Source organism: Desmodus rotundus, chromosome 6 (assembly GCF_022682495.2).
Source record: "Desmodus rotundus isolate HL8 chromosome 6, HLdesRot8A.1, whole genome shotgun sequence".
Lineage (NCBI taxonomy): Eukaryota > Metazoa > Chordata > Mammalia > Chiroptera > Phyllostomidae > Desmodus > Desmodus rotundus.
The window spans coordinates 101493877-101506795 of NC_071392.1; the positions used below are offsets into that span (position 1 = coordinate 101493877).

Consider the following 12919-nt stretch of genomic DNA (forward strand, 5'->3'; position numbering starts at 1 on the left):
GGTGCCGCCCCCAGCTCGGCTCCTTCCTCTGAGCCTGAGAGTCCACTCCCAGAGTGGACACCTGGTCCCCAGAAACAAGGATCAAAATGCAGTTCTCAGTGGGGAGAGAGCACTCAAGAGCTTTACTGGGCTAAGAGCACAGAGTAAACGGGAACCAGGCACGGGGTGAGCAAGGCCTTGCTAAAGCGGGCACAGGAAGGTTTAAAGGAACCTCGCCGGCCTCGAGGGTCTTCTACTAAGTGGCACCAAGGGCCATGGCAGTACCTTGGGTCACCTGGAGAGCAGCTGACAGAGAAAGGCTTCGAGCCAGAGACCAGCTTACCAACACCGTCTTCCTTCGTTTGGCAAATGTCCACAATGTGTCCACCTTGTGCCGGCCGCCATGCCAGGTACATGAGGTAAAGATACCACCCTTGCCCTCCCAGAGCTTACAGCTCAGTCATAACAACTTCCCTCGACCCTTGTGTGACGAAAACGTGTGAAAGGACCACAATAAACACCAATGACCTAAAATCCGAGCAGACCACCCACATTCACCCCTGCACCAGCTACTACATACACTGGTACCTTTCTGCAGAACTGGGAGAAATCTGCCTATGACATCAGGGTCGCTTATAGAATAGTAGTAAGCAATTCCAGTCCTTCCTCCCTGGAAAATGATCTCCTAATACTTGAATGCCTTAACAGAGAAATGCCTCTTCTATTTTTTAGGGAAAGAAAAACACTTAGATTTATTTTAAAAACTGAGTAAGAAGAAAACACATCAAAAGTGAGTTTTCTTTTAATCCGGAAGACAGTGGGGATTATCTCTTGTTTATACCCTGCCTCACACCAGCCCACCTCTCCCCGAGAAATCCATTCTGGACCTGTGCGAACAGACCCTCCTAGTAAACGTCAAGGCCTCTAAGCAAGCCGTATTTGCGCCGATAGCACAGTCCTCTTCTCCCCCATCCAAATTCCATTTCCCTCAATAAGCAGGAAAAATATTCTCAAGAGTTTACCAGAAGTCACTCTTAGTTTGTCAGGCTTACAAATGCTAAAAAGCATTAAGAAAAGTCTCCTACTTAATCCTCCAGGCACATTCCAACCCGCTGCCAACACTATTCCTGAAAATCCTCCCTCAACCCCCTCCATAAATCTATGCAGGCTAGGCAGGGCGCACAGCTGGCCTTATCGGAAAGGGAGGAGAGAGACAGCACCCAGATAAGCCACTCTGCCGCATTCCTCAAAAGCCAGGAGATTTTAACCTGTCTTCTGCGCTGCAGTAACCTGTGCTAAACTCTAGATCTGACTGCCATGATCTGTTCCAACAGTAGGGGTCGTGGTGACAGTAAAGCCCCTCAGCTGCGAACAGGACTCAAAGCAGATCCTTCCTCTTCCACGCCCCCAATCCATGTGGTTGCTGCCCCCCACTTCAGACTGGCCCTCTGCACTGCTCCTCAAGTGATCCCATGTGACTCCCCCCGCCACCCAGCCGCACCGCAAACCTTTCCTGAGCACACAAGCTGGGCTGGTGCTGCTCTGGCGCTTCACGTGTATTACCTCCTCCAAAATGACGGCAGAGGAAACAGACACGGTGAGCTGCGTGCCCCTGCCCGGAGTCTGCCAGTCTGACGTGGCAGGCCAGGGTCGACCCCAGGCACTCTCGTTCCAGAGGGTAGTGGCTGACCACCATGACTGAGGGTGTCCCCAGGAGCTTGAGCTATGGGCTCCTCAAAGCAGTGGCCCAGGTGAGTATTCCGAACCCCCAGGGGTAGGGCCTGCGGCGGTGCTGCTCCTTAGCACGTGCCTGGCCATGTTCCAGCACCATCTTTCAATAACAACCAGCAGTTGGTGTCAGCAATTCTCCCCACAACAAATACACCCAAGACCTTACCCAGAAAACTCACACCAGCTATGAAACTGGGCTCAGCCCCGGGAGGGCCCGTTTCCCCTCGCTTCAGAAGAAAGAGACTGCAGACCAGGAAAGAAGGCAGCGTGCTCTGCTGGATTTAACTCGCAGGCCGCCCCTTTAATCCCTCTGCAGTTGCAAAGACAGGAATAGGTAAGCTTTAGGTAAGACACTCCTTTCTCCTATGAGCCAGTGCTCCCTAGTGTTAAAGTTGAGAGAGAGAGAGAGAGAGAGCGCGCCCTGTGGGACAGGAGGTATCTACAACCACCTCCCCCTGTGCCTGAGACACCCTTGCTCACCTGGTGAGTAAGCAGGTAAGCTCTGCTCACCATACTGCCAAAGCCACGTTTTGCTCAGGGTACACAAAATCCACACAAACTGGCCTAGGTAATAGCACCCGAAGGCACCAGTGGCCGCCTGAAGCGCTGCGGTGCGTGCCGTACTCACCGAAAGGTTTTCCAACTCCAGCTGTCGCACTGTATAATACGACTTAATATCCTCAGAGATCAGTGTCAACTTCAAATTTGTGTCTTCAAAAACCATTTCTTTTTCTTCTTTTTGTGGCCAATACTGTGCACATTTTAACTAGGGGAGAAAAATAACACTGAATTACCGTGAGCAATGAACTATTTGCCTAGGACAGAAGGTTCGAAGTCCCTTCAATGAGCTTTATGACAACCCAAAGGCCTGAGGGTTTCTGACCTGGGAAGTCACCATCCGCATAACCTGCCTTCCCTTTGGGGAGACGGGAGTCTGTGAAGATCTGGCCGGCTGGGCTGGTCGTGCAGGCGGGGAGCAGACTTCCAAACCCAGCAGCTCCCCGGGAACCCACACAAGGAAGTGTTTCAGGGGTCAGATCCTTTCGTTCCCTATCACCTACCAGGGGAAGCCATAGTGCACAAAAGCTTTAGTCTCTCACAAAGTACTTTGTGTAGCCATTTCAAAGACTGCCAAGAATCTGATTGGTGCTGTTGGCATAGTGAAGACGCTCTACCCTGGGGAAAACGACAGGCTAATCAAAAGCATGGCCGGAAGAGACTCTGCATGAAACACTTGGAAGGGCTGAAGGGCTGTGATCCAGTGGAACGCACTGACAGAAGGCCTGGAGAGGGGCTCCTCCAGCACCTGGGGTCACACACTGCCTTGTCCGCCCTTTCATTCTGGTTTGGTTCAGTTCAGAAGAATACTTCTGATGTTCTAGCTTAATAATTTCAGAAACTACTTGATGGTCTTGATTTAAATGTAACATTAACTTTAAAGCAAGCAAACTCCCAAAGATTTGGTTTCATTTAGAGTTTAAAAATAATGACTCAAATTTTATGGCATACTTTGCTGGAGCTAAATTTCTGTGCCAGTCACCTACCATTTCTGCTTGCTAATGACTGTTCTGGACAAAACAGCCCATGGATGGGGACTAAGCTGCGAGATCTACGAGCCAGCAGGACTGACAATCTGCGGAGCAGAGGGGACCTCAAAGACGCTGTGCCTTCCATCAAATGAAACATCAGTGTGTGTAAATAGCGCTTTGGGAAATGGTACAAATTCAAGACACTTGTGATTCAACATGCATTCACCCACTCACCGCCCCCGAGGCAAAGGATGATTGTGTCTGAAATGCCACAGTAAGTGGTGGGAGTCCCTCCGGGGCCAACTGTCTGTCAGGACAGATTGTCCATGCCCGGCAGTGACAAGGTGGCCAGAGGGAAGTGCTGCGGAGGAACCACTGTGGATGTGCCATGGGAATTCAGAAGAGGTAAGTGTTTCAGGCTGGCTGAGGTTATGGGAAAGAGATCAGAGAAGGCTCGATGGAAGAAGCAGACTCTGAAGAGGCATGTTTGGAAGGATGGCTATGATTCCTAGGCACTGACTACAAAGAAGCTGGTCTCAGGGCAGCAGTGGGAGACAGGGCCAACGGAGGCCCAGACCACACGACTCCGGCAGCGGCCTGGGAACCTGCAGCATCACCTGGGCACTGAGGAAACAGGAGACTCTCGAGGGTGAACACAGAACCACAAATGCCCATCGATCCTGCTCTGCTGAATCTGCACTCTACTCCAAAACAAAACAGAAACAAATCAAGAAACACCAGCATGTGATGCTAACATAACATCAAACTCCACGGTCCCCAAACAGAAGGCTAACGGGGCTTTCCAAAGAGCGTGGACACACGCCTGTTTCAAAGTCTTGGCCAGTTTGACCCATGTCACCCCACTCCACACACTGGTGATGAGCTGCCAAAGGTGAACGAAGGCCTGGATGGGGCAATCTGTCAGCATCGGGCAACTCGGCCATTCAGGACACGGAGTGTTAATGACACAGCAAGCCACCTTCCTCAGCCGAAGGAGGTAGGGCAGCCGGAAACACGGCTTTAGAAGAACTTTAAAGGATACATCTTTTCCCAAACTTTAAAGAATTAGACCCGCGTAATTCCTTAAGACCCCAGAAACAAAGAGATTGTCCGGGTGGGTTCAAAACCACGTGTACCAGTGTGGGCACCCAATGTGGCAAGTGGAACGAGAATAGGGCAAAGAGGCAGAGACACAGAACAGCTAGTGGCCACCAAAGAAGAGGCCAATATTTTCATGTCTCACAGGCAGGGCAGATGAATTTTTAAATCTCACCTCCACAGAGCAAGCACTCACTTTCAAAATCAAATATAAAGCCTAATAAATCTCTTAGTCTGGGTAAAGACCAAGACTTTGGCACTCTACAACTGAGGAATTCTGGTAACACTTTGTCAATCAACTGATGTTTATTTTTGAAAACTGTTAGGCATCTATAGTAACATGCCACACTCTGCTCTGTCATTTCCTGTAGAAATTTTTGTCTTAAACACACAAAATAAAACAAACAACAAAAAAAGCACAAGCTTGCTGCTTCCTGTTATCCTATTAAACTGATACATGCTGCCTGAAAAGGAGATTTAGTTGGAAAGCAGTCCTCCCGCAGGACTCAAACCGAGGCATGCCTGGGATCAGCACCAAAGAGCCATGTGGCCGTGCTGTCCCACGGCCACGAAGGCAATGTGAGAGGGAGGGACCTTCCACAACAAATAGCCACAATCTTAAGGGAAACCTACGGAAGGCATGTGGGTGACCAGTATCAGGCGATTCCGCTTTCCCAAAGAATGATGAACACAGAGAACTGAGCGGAGTACGAGAGATGGAGGAGGCACAAAAGCACCTGAAATCAAACAGCATCTTTGATAGAACTTCAGGAGAGAGACAAGATCATACGTCTGGAACAGCAAGGTAACCTCGCCTTGTTTGTGTCCCCTGCCTCAACGACAATCTCCACCCTTACATACACAACACATTCCAAAATGACACCCCTAAAGCCAACCCTGAAATGGACCCACCGAGAACCTCGGCCACGTGGACGCCCACTGTCTGACACACACAATCACTTTCCGCACAGTTTCCCAGGAAGCACGGGGTGCCAACAGGGTAACGGGCAGGTTTGCCAAAAATAAGAAGAGAACATCCTATACTACTTGGTGGAGGAAGGAAACCAGAAAACAAATATACATTAAATGGAAACACTCTGCAAGCTGGTTTTACCACGGGCTGTGAGGACAGTTTATAATTAGATTAGCTGAGCAAATAAGACATTGTTTCTTCTTGTAATTTTTCCCAGTCAGCCCCATGGGGGTGATAATGTTGAAGCTGAATTGAAAACGTCAGATCACATGTTGCTTTTCATGCCAATTTTCATGCCCCAATGACCCCACGTGAAAAGAACCGTTATAAAGGAAAGTAGGGACCACTGTCACGTTATCTCAGTGACTACAAAACCAACCAGTCTTGTTTTCGTAACGGCCAGCATGGCAATCCAAGGGGAACATGGCTACAGTGGACCTACAGTCCGGTTGGGCCAGCCGTGGGTGGGACACAGCCAAGAGCAAGGCCTGGTGGCGAGCGCGTCACTGCAGTGCGGGGCACCGCTCCTTGTCACACCGTGACAGCAGCAGTGGAAGTGCGCCGTGCACAAATAACCAAGAGACTTTTACCAGAACTTTTAGCAACAAATAAGTGAAAAACAAATGCCACCATATCTGGTCATATTGAATAAATAAGTCTTGGTTTAAAACTCCCAAGCCTTAACATCATCTAGAACCGTCAACCAGGGACAATTCTGCCTCTCTGGGGACAGATGACAGTGTCTAGAGACATTTTTGGTTGCCACAACCAGGAGTGGGACGCATCTAGTGGGTGCAGACCAGAGAGGCTCCCGCCCCAACGTCAGGCGCGCCCAGGCTGAAAGACCCCGGGGCCAGGCTAATGTGCGCTGAGCACCTGCAGAGGCCACTGCGTTTCACTTTCCCTTGCGGGGAGGGTATGCTATGGAAACCCAATGTTTTGTTTCTTTATTCAAAATTGCTGACAGGGGTGGTGACAGCTGGGGGTTTGCTGCACATTTGCAACTTCACATTTTACTAACCAAGCCACTGATGAAGGAAAAAATTAAAAATCACTTTCACTGAAAAAAAATTTTCTAAGAAGCATTATTTAATCAATTTCAACACTCAGGTAAGCACTTCACTATTAGTGAGCAAATGAATACTTTCCTTTAAGAACTGGGGACAAAGGCGAAATGCGTGATTTTAAACATGTGCTGCGGTAAGAGGACGGCTGGCTGTGAGTCACTGAGACCGTTTCTCTTGGGGGGTCAGAGCAGCTTTGTGGTAAGCCTCCTGTTTGCACTGCTGCAGCTGCCTTTGATGTGTTCCTTCTGTGCACTTTATTTCTACCCTGTGGGACATGACTGTGCTTTGGAGGGGTGGCTTCTCTGGAGCCCTCCCGCCCTTCTGGCAAGCCGCATCTGCACCCCAAAGCGGACAGAGTGAGAGAGCAGTGCCCGCCGAACCCTGGAGAGCACCGCGCCAGCACCTGGCCAGGCCTGGCACGACAGTTTCCTGCTCCTGAGCGCCCATTCATATAGGTCTCCAGAATCCTCAGCTCACCTTCTGCTGGGGCCTCACCCCTGAGGCTGGAGAGCCCCAGCTGAGCTGGTGGTATCGGGGGAGGAGGGAGAGGCCCGGGGGGCGGGGATGTGGCATCTATTTGCTGTGTTGAATGCCACCCTTGTGCCAGGCATGTGGGCATTCTCACACGGAGGCAGGCCTTTACCAGGCAACCCCGCAGAGTGAGCCGTGTGGGAGGGGCAGCACAAGCCATGGCTGACCAGGAGGGCAAGGGGTCTGCGGACGCCTGAAGTGGTGTGAGGGTGGGCGCTGATTCAGACCCTTATTCCAGAGAACATGGCAAGATGGCAGGAAACTTAAAAAAATAAAAGGTGTGGTCAGACTGGAGTTTGGAGTTGGAGGCAGGACAGTGGGGTCCAGGTTAACGAGGTCCCAACCACGGTCAGTGCCATGTTCGACCCTAAACCCCCTCACATATTAATGGGAGGCAGGGGGAGCCCCGGAAGGGTTTTCAGCTGGGGAGAGGGGTGGTGAGACTGGGTTTAGATCATTCCGGATGCAAGGTTGGAACAGACAGAGGGGCGTGAGTGTGGCCTAAAAGATAGATGCCTGGAGGATGATGGCCTGGACAAACAGACACCTCTAGTCCACATGCCACCCTGAGGGACGTTTTCAGAGTTGCGAAGAACTTGACGCAGATCCTGAAGCGAACGCAGAAGCAGACAATGCCCACATTGAAGAGTGTAGCGGGAAGCCAAGCGGCTGGGATTTCACGGAGGCAAATCCAGAGTCCAGCTGCTCCCACAGCCAGATGAGCTAATGTGCAGATACAGCGGACGCCGGCCTTTCAAGATGAAACGATACATCCGCAGCCCCGTGAAGCACCGGCAGCAGCGCAGGGACCACAGGGGAGGGTGACGCAAGCACACACGTCGAACTCTGGAGAGAGACTCACTGATGGGGAGAGTGGGGGGACAGGGCAATTTCACTTTTGTCCCTCTTTTTAGTTCACTTATTTATCTGACTTGCTTACAACACACATGTATTTACATGATGCCTCTTTAAATTTTTTTTAATAAAAAGGATTTTTTAATAAAAAAGACAATTCAAAGACATCTAAAAGCAATTCAAAGAAATAAACTTAGACAAACTGTTGCCGTTGCGGACGGACGGACAGGCAGACTGATGTAAAAGTAGGTGAGTGCACAACTTACCGACCCCTTCTCCATCACTCTGTTGAGCATGACCACGCCCCTGCTTTTCTGCTCCCAGACCATCTCCCAAAAGTGACCGCACGTGTTAGGCAAAGGGCCCTGCAAACACACAACCCAGAGTGCATGCCGTTTACACCAGAACATACTGCAGTGCGAGCTCATCACTGGCGATTAGAGGGTAACAGTGTCCTGAGGCAGACTGGTGGCAGAGGCTGGGACCGGGGCCCGCCTCTCCCTGCCGAATGGTCAGTAACCACAATTCTATTTTCTAACGCGTGGGGAAAGGTCATTTCCGCATCTCAGGGCTGGTTCAGGGCTGACCAACAGAGGAGAGGAAAGTGCTGATTCTGCTTTCTGGTTCCGGCTGGTTGGCCAAGGGGCTGGCTCTGCTAGGACCCACCCCTAAGGGTGGGTGGAATAGAGAGATGGGGCGGAAATACCACTGCAGGCAACAGGCAGCCTCTGGAAGTGATCAGTGGTGACGCTCTGGTAGTTCCAGTCCCAGTCATTTATCTGTGGCCGTGGGCAAGTCACTTTGTCTCTCATGCCTCAGTTTCTCCAACTATCTCACTTGACTAACCATAGCATCTCCTCGGAGGGTTTTGAAAATTAACTCTGTTCACATACGTAAAGGCCTGCCCCTCGTATCTGGAACACAGTGAACCACCGCTGAAGCACTAGCTATCATTATTCCAGTTAATAATGGTAAACCTGACCACAGACAGCCTTCATCCTTGGACCAAGGAACATAAGAGATGCGGACACACAAACGGTCAGTCACGTGGCCCAAGGGGCATGGTATTACTGGGTCGTGGTGGGGTGACCTCCAAGCAGCTGGCCTGCCTCACTCTAGCCCACCTGGCAAGGGCAGAGATGTTTACTGGCTACGAGGGTGCAAATCCTTCAAGTCTGTCTCAATTTCTGGTAAGGCCTGGGGGGGGGGCATCACCTGTGACCTCCATGTCAGAACGTGTCATCTCCCCCAGCCAGCACTGGGATGGTTTCATCCAAACTCTCCATGTTCTTTACGTGTTTGCCCAGGAGTCTCACACCCTCCTCGCCCACACAAACCCTCAGTGTTTGCGTTCTTCCCTGAACTCTCCCCAGCCTTGCGGTCTGAGCCGGAAGTCTGCACTCCACGTGTGTGCCGCAGGGCTCAGACAACAGGGTTACACGTGTACCCTTCCCTCAACTAACAGGAAAGGGCCTCCTGGCTGGCCACCAGGGCCTTTCATCCTCTGACCTGGGCACGAGGACCCCTCATGGGCCTTCCGCAACCTTCCCTACCCTGAGCCCGCCCCAGGTTAGAATGGATCCGAGGGATTAAATGTCACCCAAGATCTAAAAGGATACACACCAAACTTAGCCATCACTTCCTGGGGGAGGTGAAGGCAGCATTGCTCTTTACATTTCTGTACCTCTGCTTTTTAAAAAGACTTGTATTAGCTGCATAATGAAAATGAAAATAAAAAGTGGGCAGGGTTTTGTGGCTTGGAAAATGTTTCAGTCATAACATCTAGAGGTGCAGCTTTGGGGTTCAGGCTGCTTCCGTCCCTGTTGTAAATCCCAGGGCAAAGGGGGCCATGTCAGCAGCTGGATACATCCACGGTGCCACCCGACAGAAGAGCTCCAGGTATGCCAAGTAACTGCCAGGGCATGGGGGTGAGAAGGACAGGGCGCAACTGTTCCCATGGTGATTTCCTTGCTCCATCTGACTTGATGCACCCTACCTGTCTTTGCTTTGGGCTTCTTAACCCCACACCAAAGTCCAACGGCTGAACTCAGGGTGTAAGACTTGACTTCTACAAAGAGAAGTTCCCAAGAAGCCACTTTTGTCTCAACCTCTTCTCACCAGCTTGCCACCACCAGGGGTTTCCCTCCTTATCACCCCACCCCAGGCCACCCCAGCCCAACCACCCCAGAGGTGCTGGGTAAAGGCCTGCCCCTACTCACACACCAAGAACTTGCTCCACAGCCGCGCAGAAGTGAACACTGCGTGGCTAACATTCCACACCGACTGGCAGGCCTCTGGGCCGATTTGGTGATGGACAAAGGGAACAGGGACAGGACAAAAAGGGGCAGAGAAGAAGGGCCACGGTGCATATAACCTCCTCTAGCTCCATGCCCCAAAGCGGCCCTTTGTTCATAGTGCTTTCTGGCTTCACCGTCATATTAATTTCCAAACATTAGGCAGAATTCTGATGCTCAAACTCACCCTGTAGCCCAAAGCTATACGTAAGACTGATAAATTGATGTGGAGTGAGAAAACAAAAGGAGAGAAACCTAGACTATTTAGACCCCTTTACAGGTAACAGATTAAGACTTGAGAAAATTAATCAAAAAGAATTTCCTTTATCCCCATTCCCAGATACCCATTGTTTTTGGGTCATATACCAGTAAATGTTTCACAGGAAGATCAATTATTAAATCACTTTTATGATTCTTTGCATAAAGATGCCAAAAGCTGATAGGAACTTTAGGTGATTCTATAACCTCGTTCATGTAATCTAATGTGTCCTTCCGCCCCCACCCCCCCCACACTGTGGAATTCCGAATGGATACCTGGTGACCGATAACCCTCTAAGATACTCATGAGACGCGCTCAGCGTTCTGAGGCAAACACCTGTGGAATCAGTACAGACAGGGATCTGCTGCCTCTGTGAACAGACCACAGCCAATCTGCCACTTTACCGCTGTGTCCCCAAGCCCAGCAACGCTGTGCTTCTCACAAGGATCAGTGTTACCGCCAAACGGAGTCTCTGAGGGAGGACTTTCTCCCACCCTGATGCTTTTATGGGCTGTGTACAGCCTGACCTTCTAAAGGCTGTGGCAGATTTTATTTGAAGTGTAGAAAACAGCACTCTAACATGTTTCGATTGATATCAAATAAGGCAAAAAACATTAAAAAAGAAAAATTCAGACAATCCTGGGTTTACCTGAGTAAGAATGTAACTTCTTTGCGCTTCTTCCATTTTTATCAAACTAGCATTGATGTAGTCATTATCTTCTTGATGTAGTTTAATCCGACTGTGGTCAACTGAAAGGCAAACCACACGCAGAGGTTAATCCCGGGCCACCCAAGTGTCTGTCGGCACAGGTGATGCACCCCCAGGGGGTGGGGGGGCACTACGGGTGTTCACAGGGGCTGGGGCCGTGCTTTTTAAATTGAGATCAGACACTGATCCGGGGATAACTCGTGCTTTCAGCAAGGTTTCTGGCGTGTCTGAAACTTAATGCTGAACAGCAACGGAGACAACCCGCACTAAAACACGGACTGTGTCCTATCTGCGAGAGCGGTTCTCAGGCCGTACCTTCCCATGCCACTTACTGCTGTCCTTACTACCTGGTAGGCTGGGGAGGGGGTGTCAAGAGAGCTGTTTTCTGATGCCTAATACGGGGTGGGGCAAAGGTAGGTGTACAGTTGTTCATATGGAAAACTATATAATAATTAACAAATAGTAACAAGAATAAACTGTTTCGTGTACTCCAACTGTAAACCTACTTTTGCCCCCCCGTATACATACTTTTATAGGTAGGATTTACAAGCACATCTCAACTTAACCTACATTTAAAGGCTTAAAGATGAAACAACCTAAGTATACAACACTGTGAAAAGTCACAGCTTGAATTTGTTTACACATTTAAAGTTCACGCATAACATTCTTAAACGATTCTAAATCTTTCAAAGCCAGACTCTGTCATGATCAAAGACATTTAGAAGACAGTTCACCTGAGAAAAGTAACTTTGAATCCAGAACAGTGAAAGTATATGAAATGGAACTGGCAGGACAGTGTTTTTTAAAAACTGCTTATTGGAAGCCCTGCCCAGGTTAGTGAAACACCAGAGCCACTCTCTCCCCTGTGACCGTGCCTTTGTCACAGAACAGTGGTTCCCGGGGCCACCCTCCTTAGCCTGCCAGCGCCGCTAACCAGAGCCGGCGAGCATTCCTATTTCAGGTACAACGCAAAGGATGATGAGCTGAGGCGACCACCCGTAAGCAGCATCTTCTCCCCAAGCCTATGGGAAAGGAGAAGTTAATGGGGATCAGTGGTTTGGGGCTTTTTGTTCTAAGAATTCCCAAGAGATGTTTTTGAAAATTAACCCGTATTTGGAATACGGTTTCTCATTGTGGAGGGTTAATACAGACTGAATCGTTTTGATAACACGTACGTGGATCATGGAGATAAAAGATCTCAACAACATTACGTGAGCGGCATTGCGGGCTCTGCGAGCAGGTCCACACGGCGCTGGGAGGCCTTGGGCAGAGAGCTCCTCCTCTGAGCACCGGGGCTTCCATTTGCCAAGTGGAAGATGATAAATCTCTCTACCTTGAACCTTTCCCCAGTTCCCCTATAACCTTAAATGCAAATTACATCTTCCACTTGGGAGTGGAGGTAGAGAAAAAGGAAAAAACGTGAGAAGTGAGACTGGGGGTAGAAATGTTGTGGAATGCTTCCCTGGAAGAATGTTTTGGATGCTTTTTTTCCTCTGTAGAACGGGTTCATAAAATCATTTGGACGAGCACTGATCAAAGACGTAGAAAAGGAATACCGAGCACACTGTCGACTAACGCAGAGCAAGTACAGCAAAGCCAGCGACCAAGGCACCTCCCGGCACCGCTGAGGACGCACGCAGTGCACGGGTCTTCCAAGCTCAGGGCGGCCGGCCAGCACCTCACAGCAGAACCACTCCGGCAGTTCTGAAAAAGCAAGACCTCTGACGTGCCACAGCCTAGACATGCTAACTCGAGAGGTAGCAGGTGTTGGCGCGCAGTCATTTGTCACCCGATGAGCTAACACGGCACTTCAGAAGTCGCTGGTGGGTGCCTCCATTCAGTTAATGACGAGCTCCACCGCCACCAACGTTCTGAGTGAGACGCTGGGCTACAA

The 12919-nt window shown here is 50.1% G+C and overlaps 1 protein-coding gene across 3 annotated transcripts in view; it reads right to left on the reverse strand.

Annotated features, from left to right (window-relative positions):
* PTPN1 (protein tyrosine phosphatase non-receptor type 1) overlaps positions 1 to 12919 on the reverse strand; it is a 61698-nt gene that overhangs the window by 7765 nt on the left and 41014 nt on the right. For all 3 annotated transcript variants that reach the window (XM_024559883.3, XM_045195001.2, XM_045195002.3), the window contains 3 exons: positions 10966 to 11066; positions 8030 to 8128; positions 2339 to 2476 (listed from right to left, as the gene is read on the reverse strand). In XM_024559883.3, coding sequence (XP_024415651.2) covers positions 2339 to 2476; positions 8030 to 8128; positions 10966 to 11066 — 338 coding nt within the window. The remainder of the gene's footprint in view (positions 1 to 2338; positions 2477 to 8029; positions 8129 to 10965; positions 11067 to 12919) is intronic.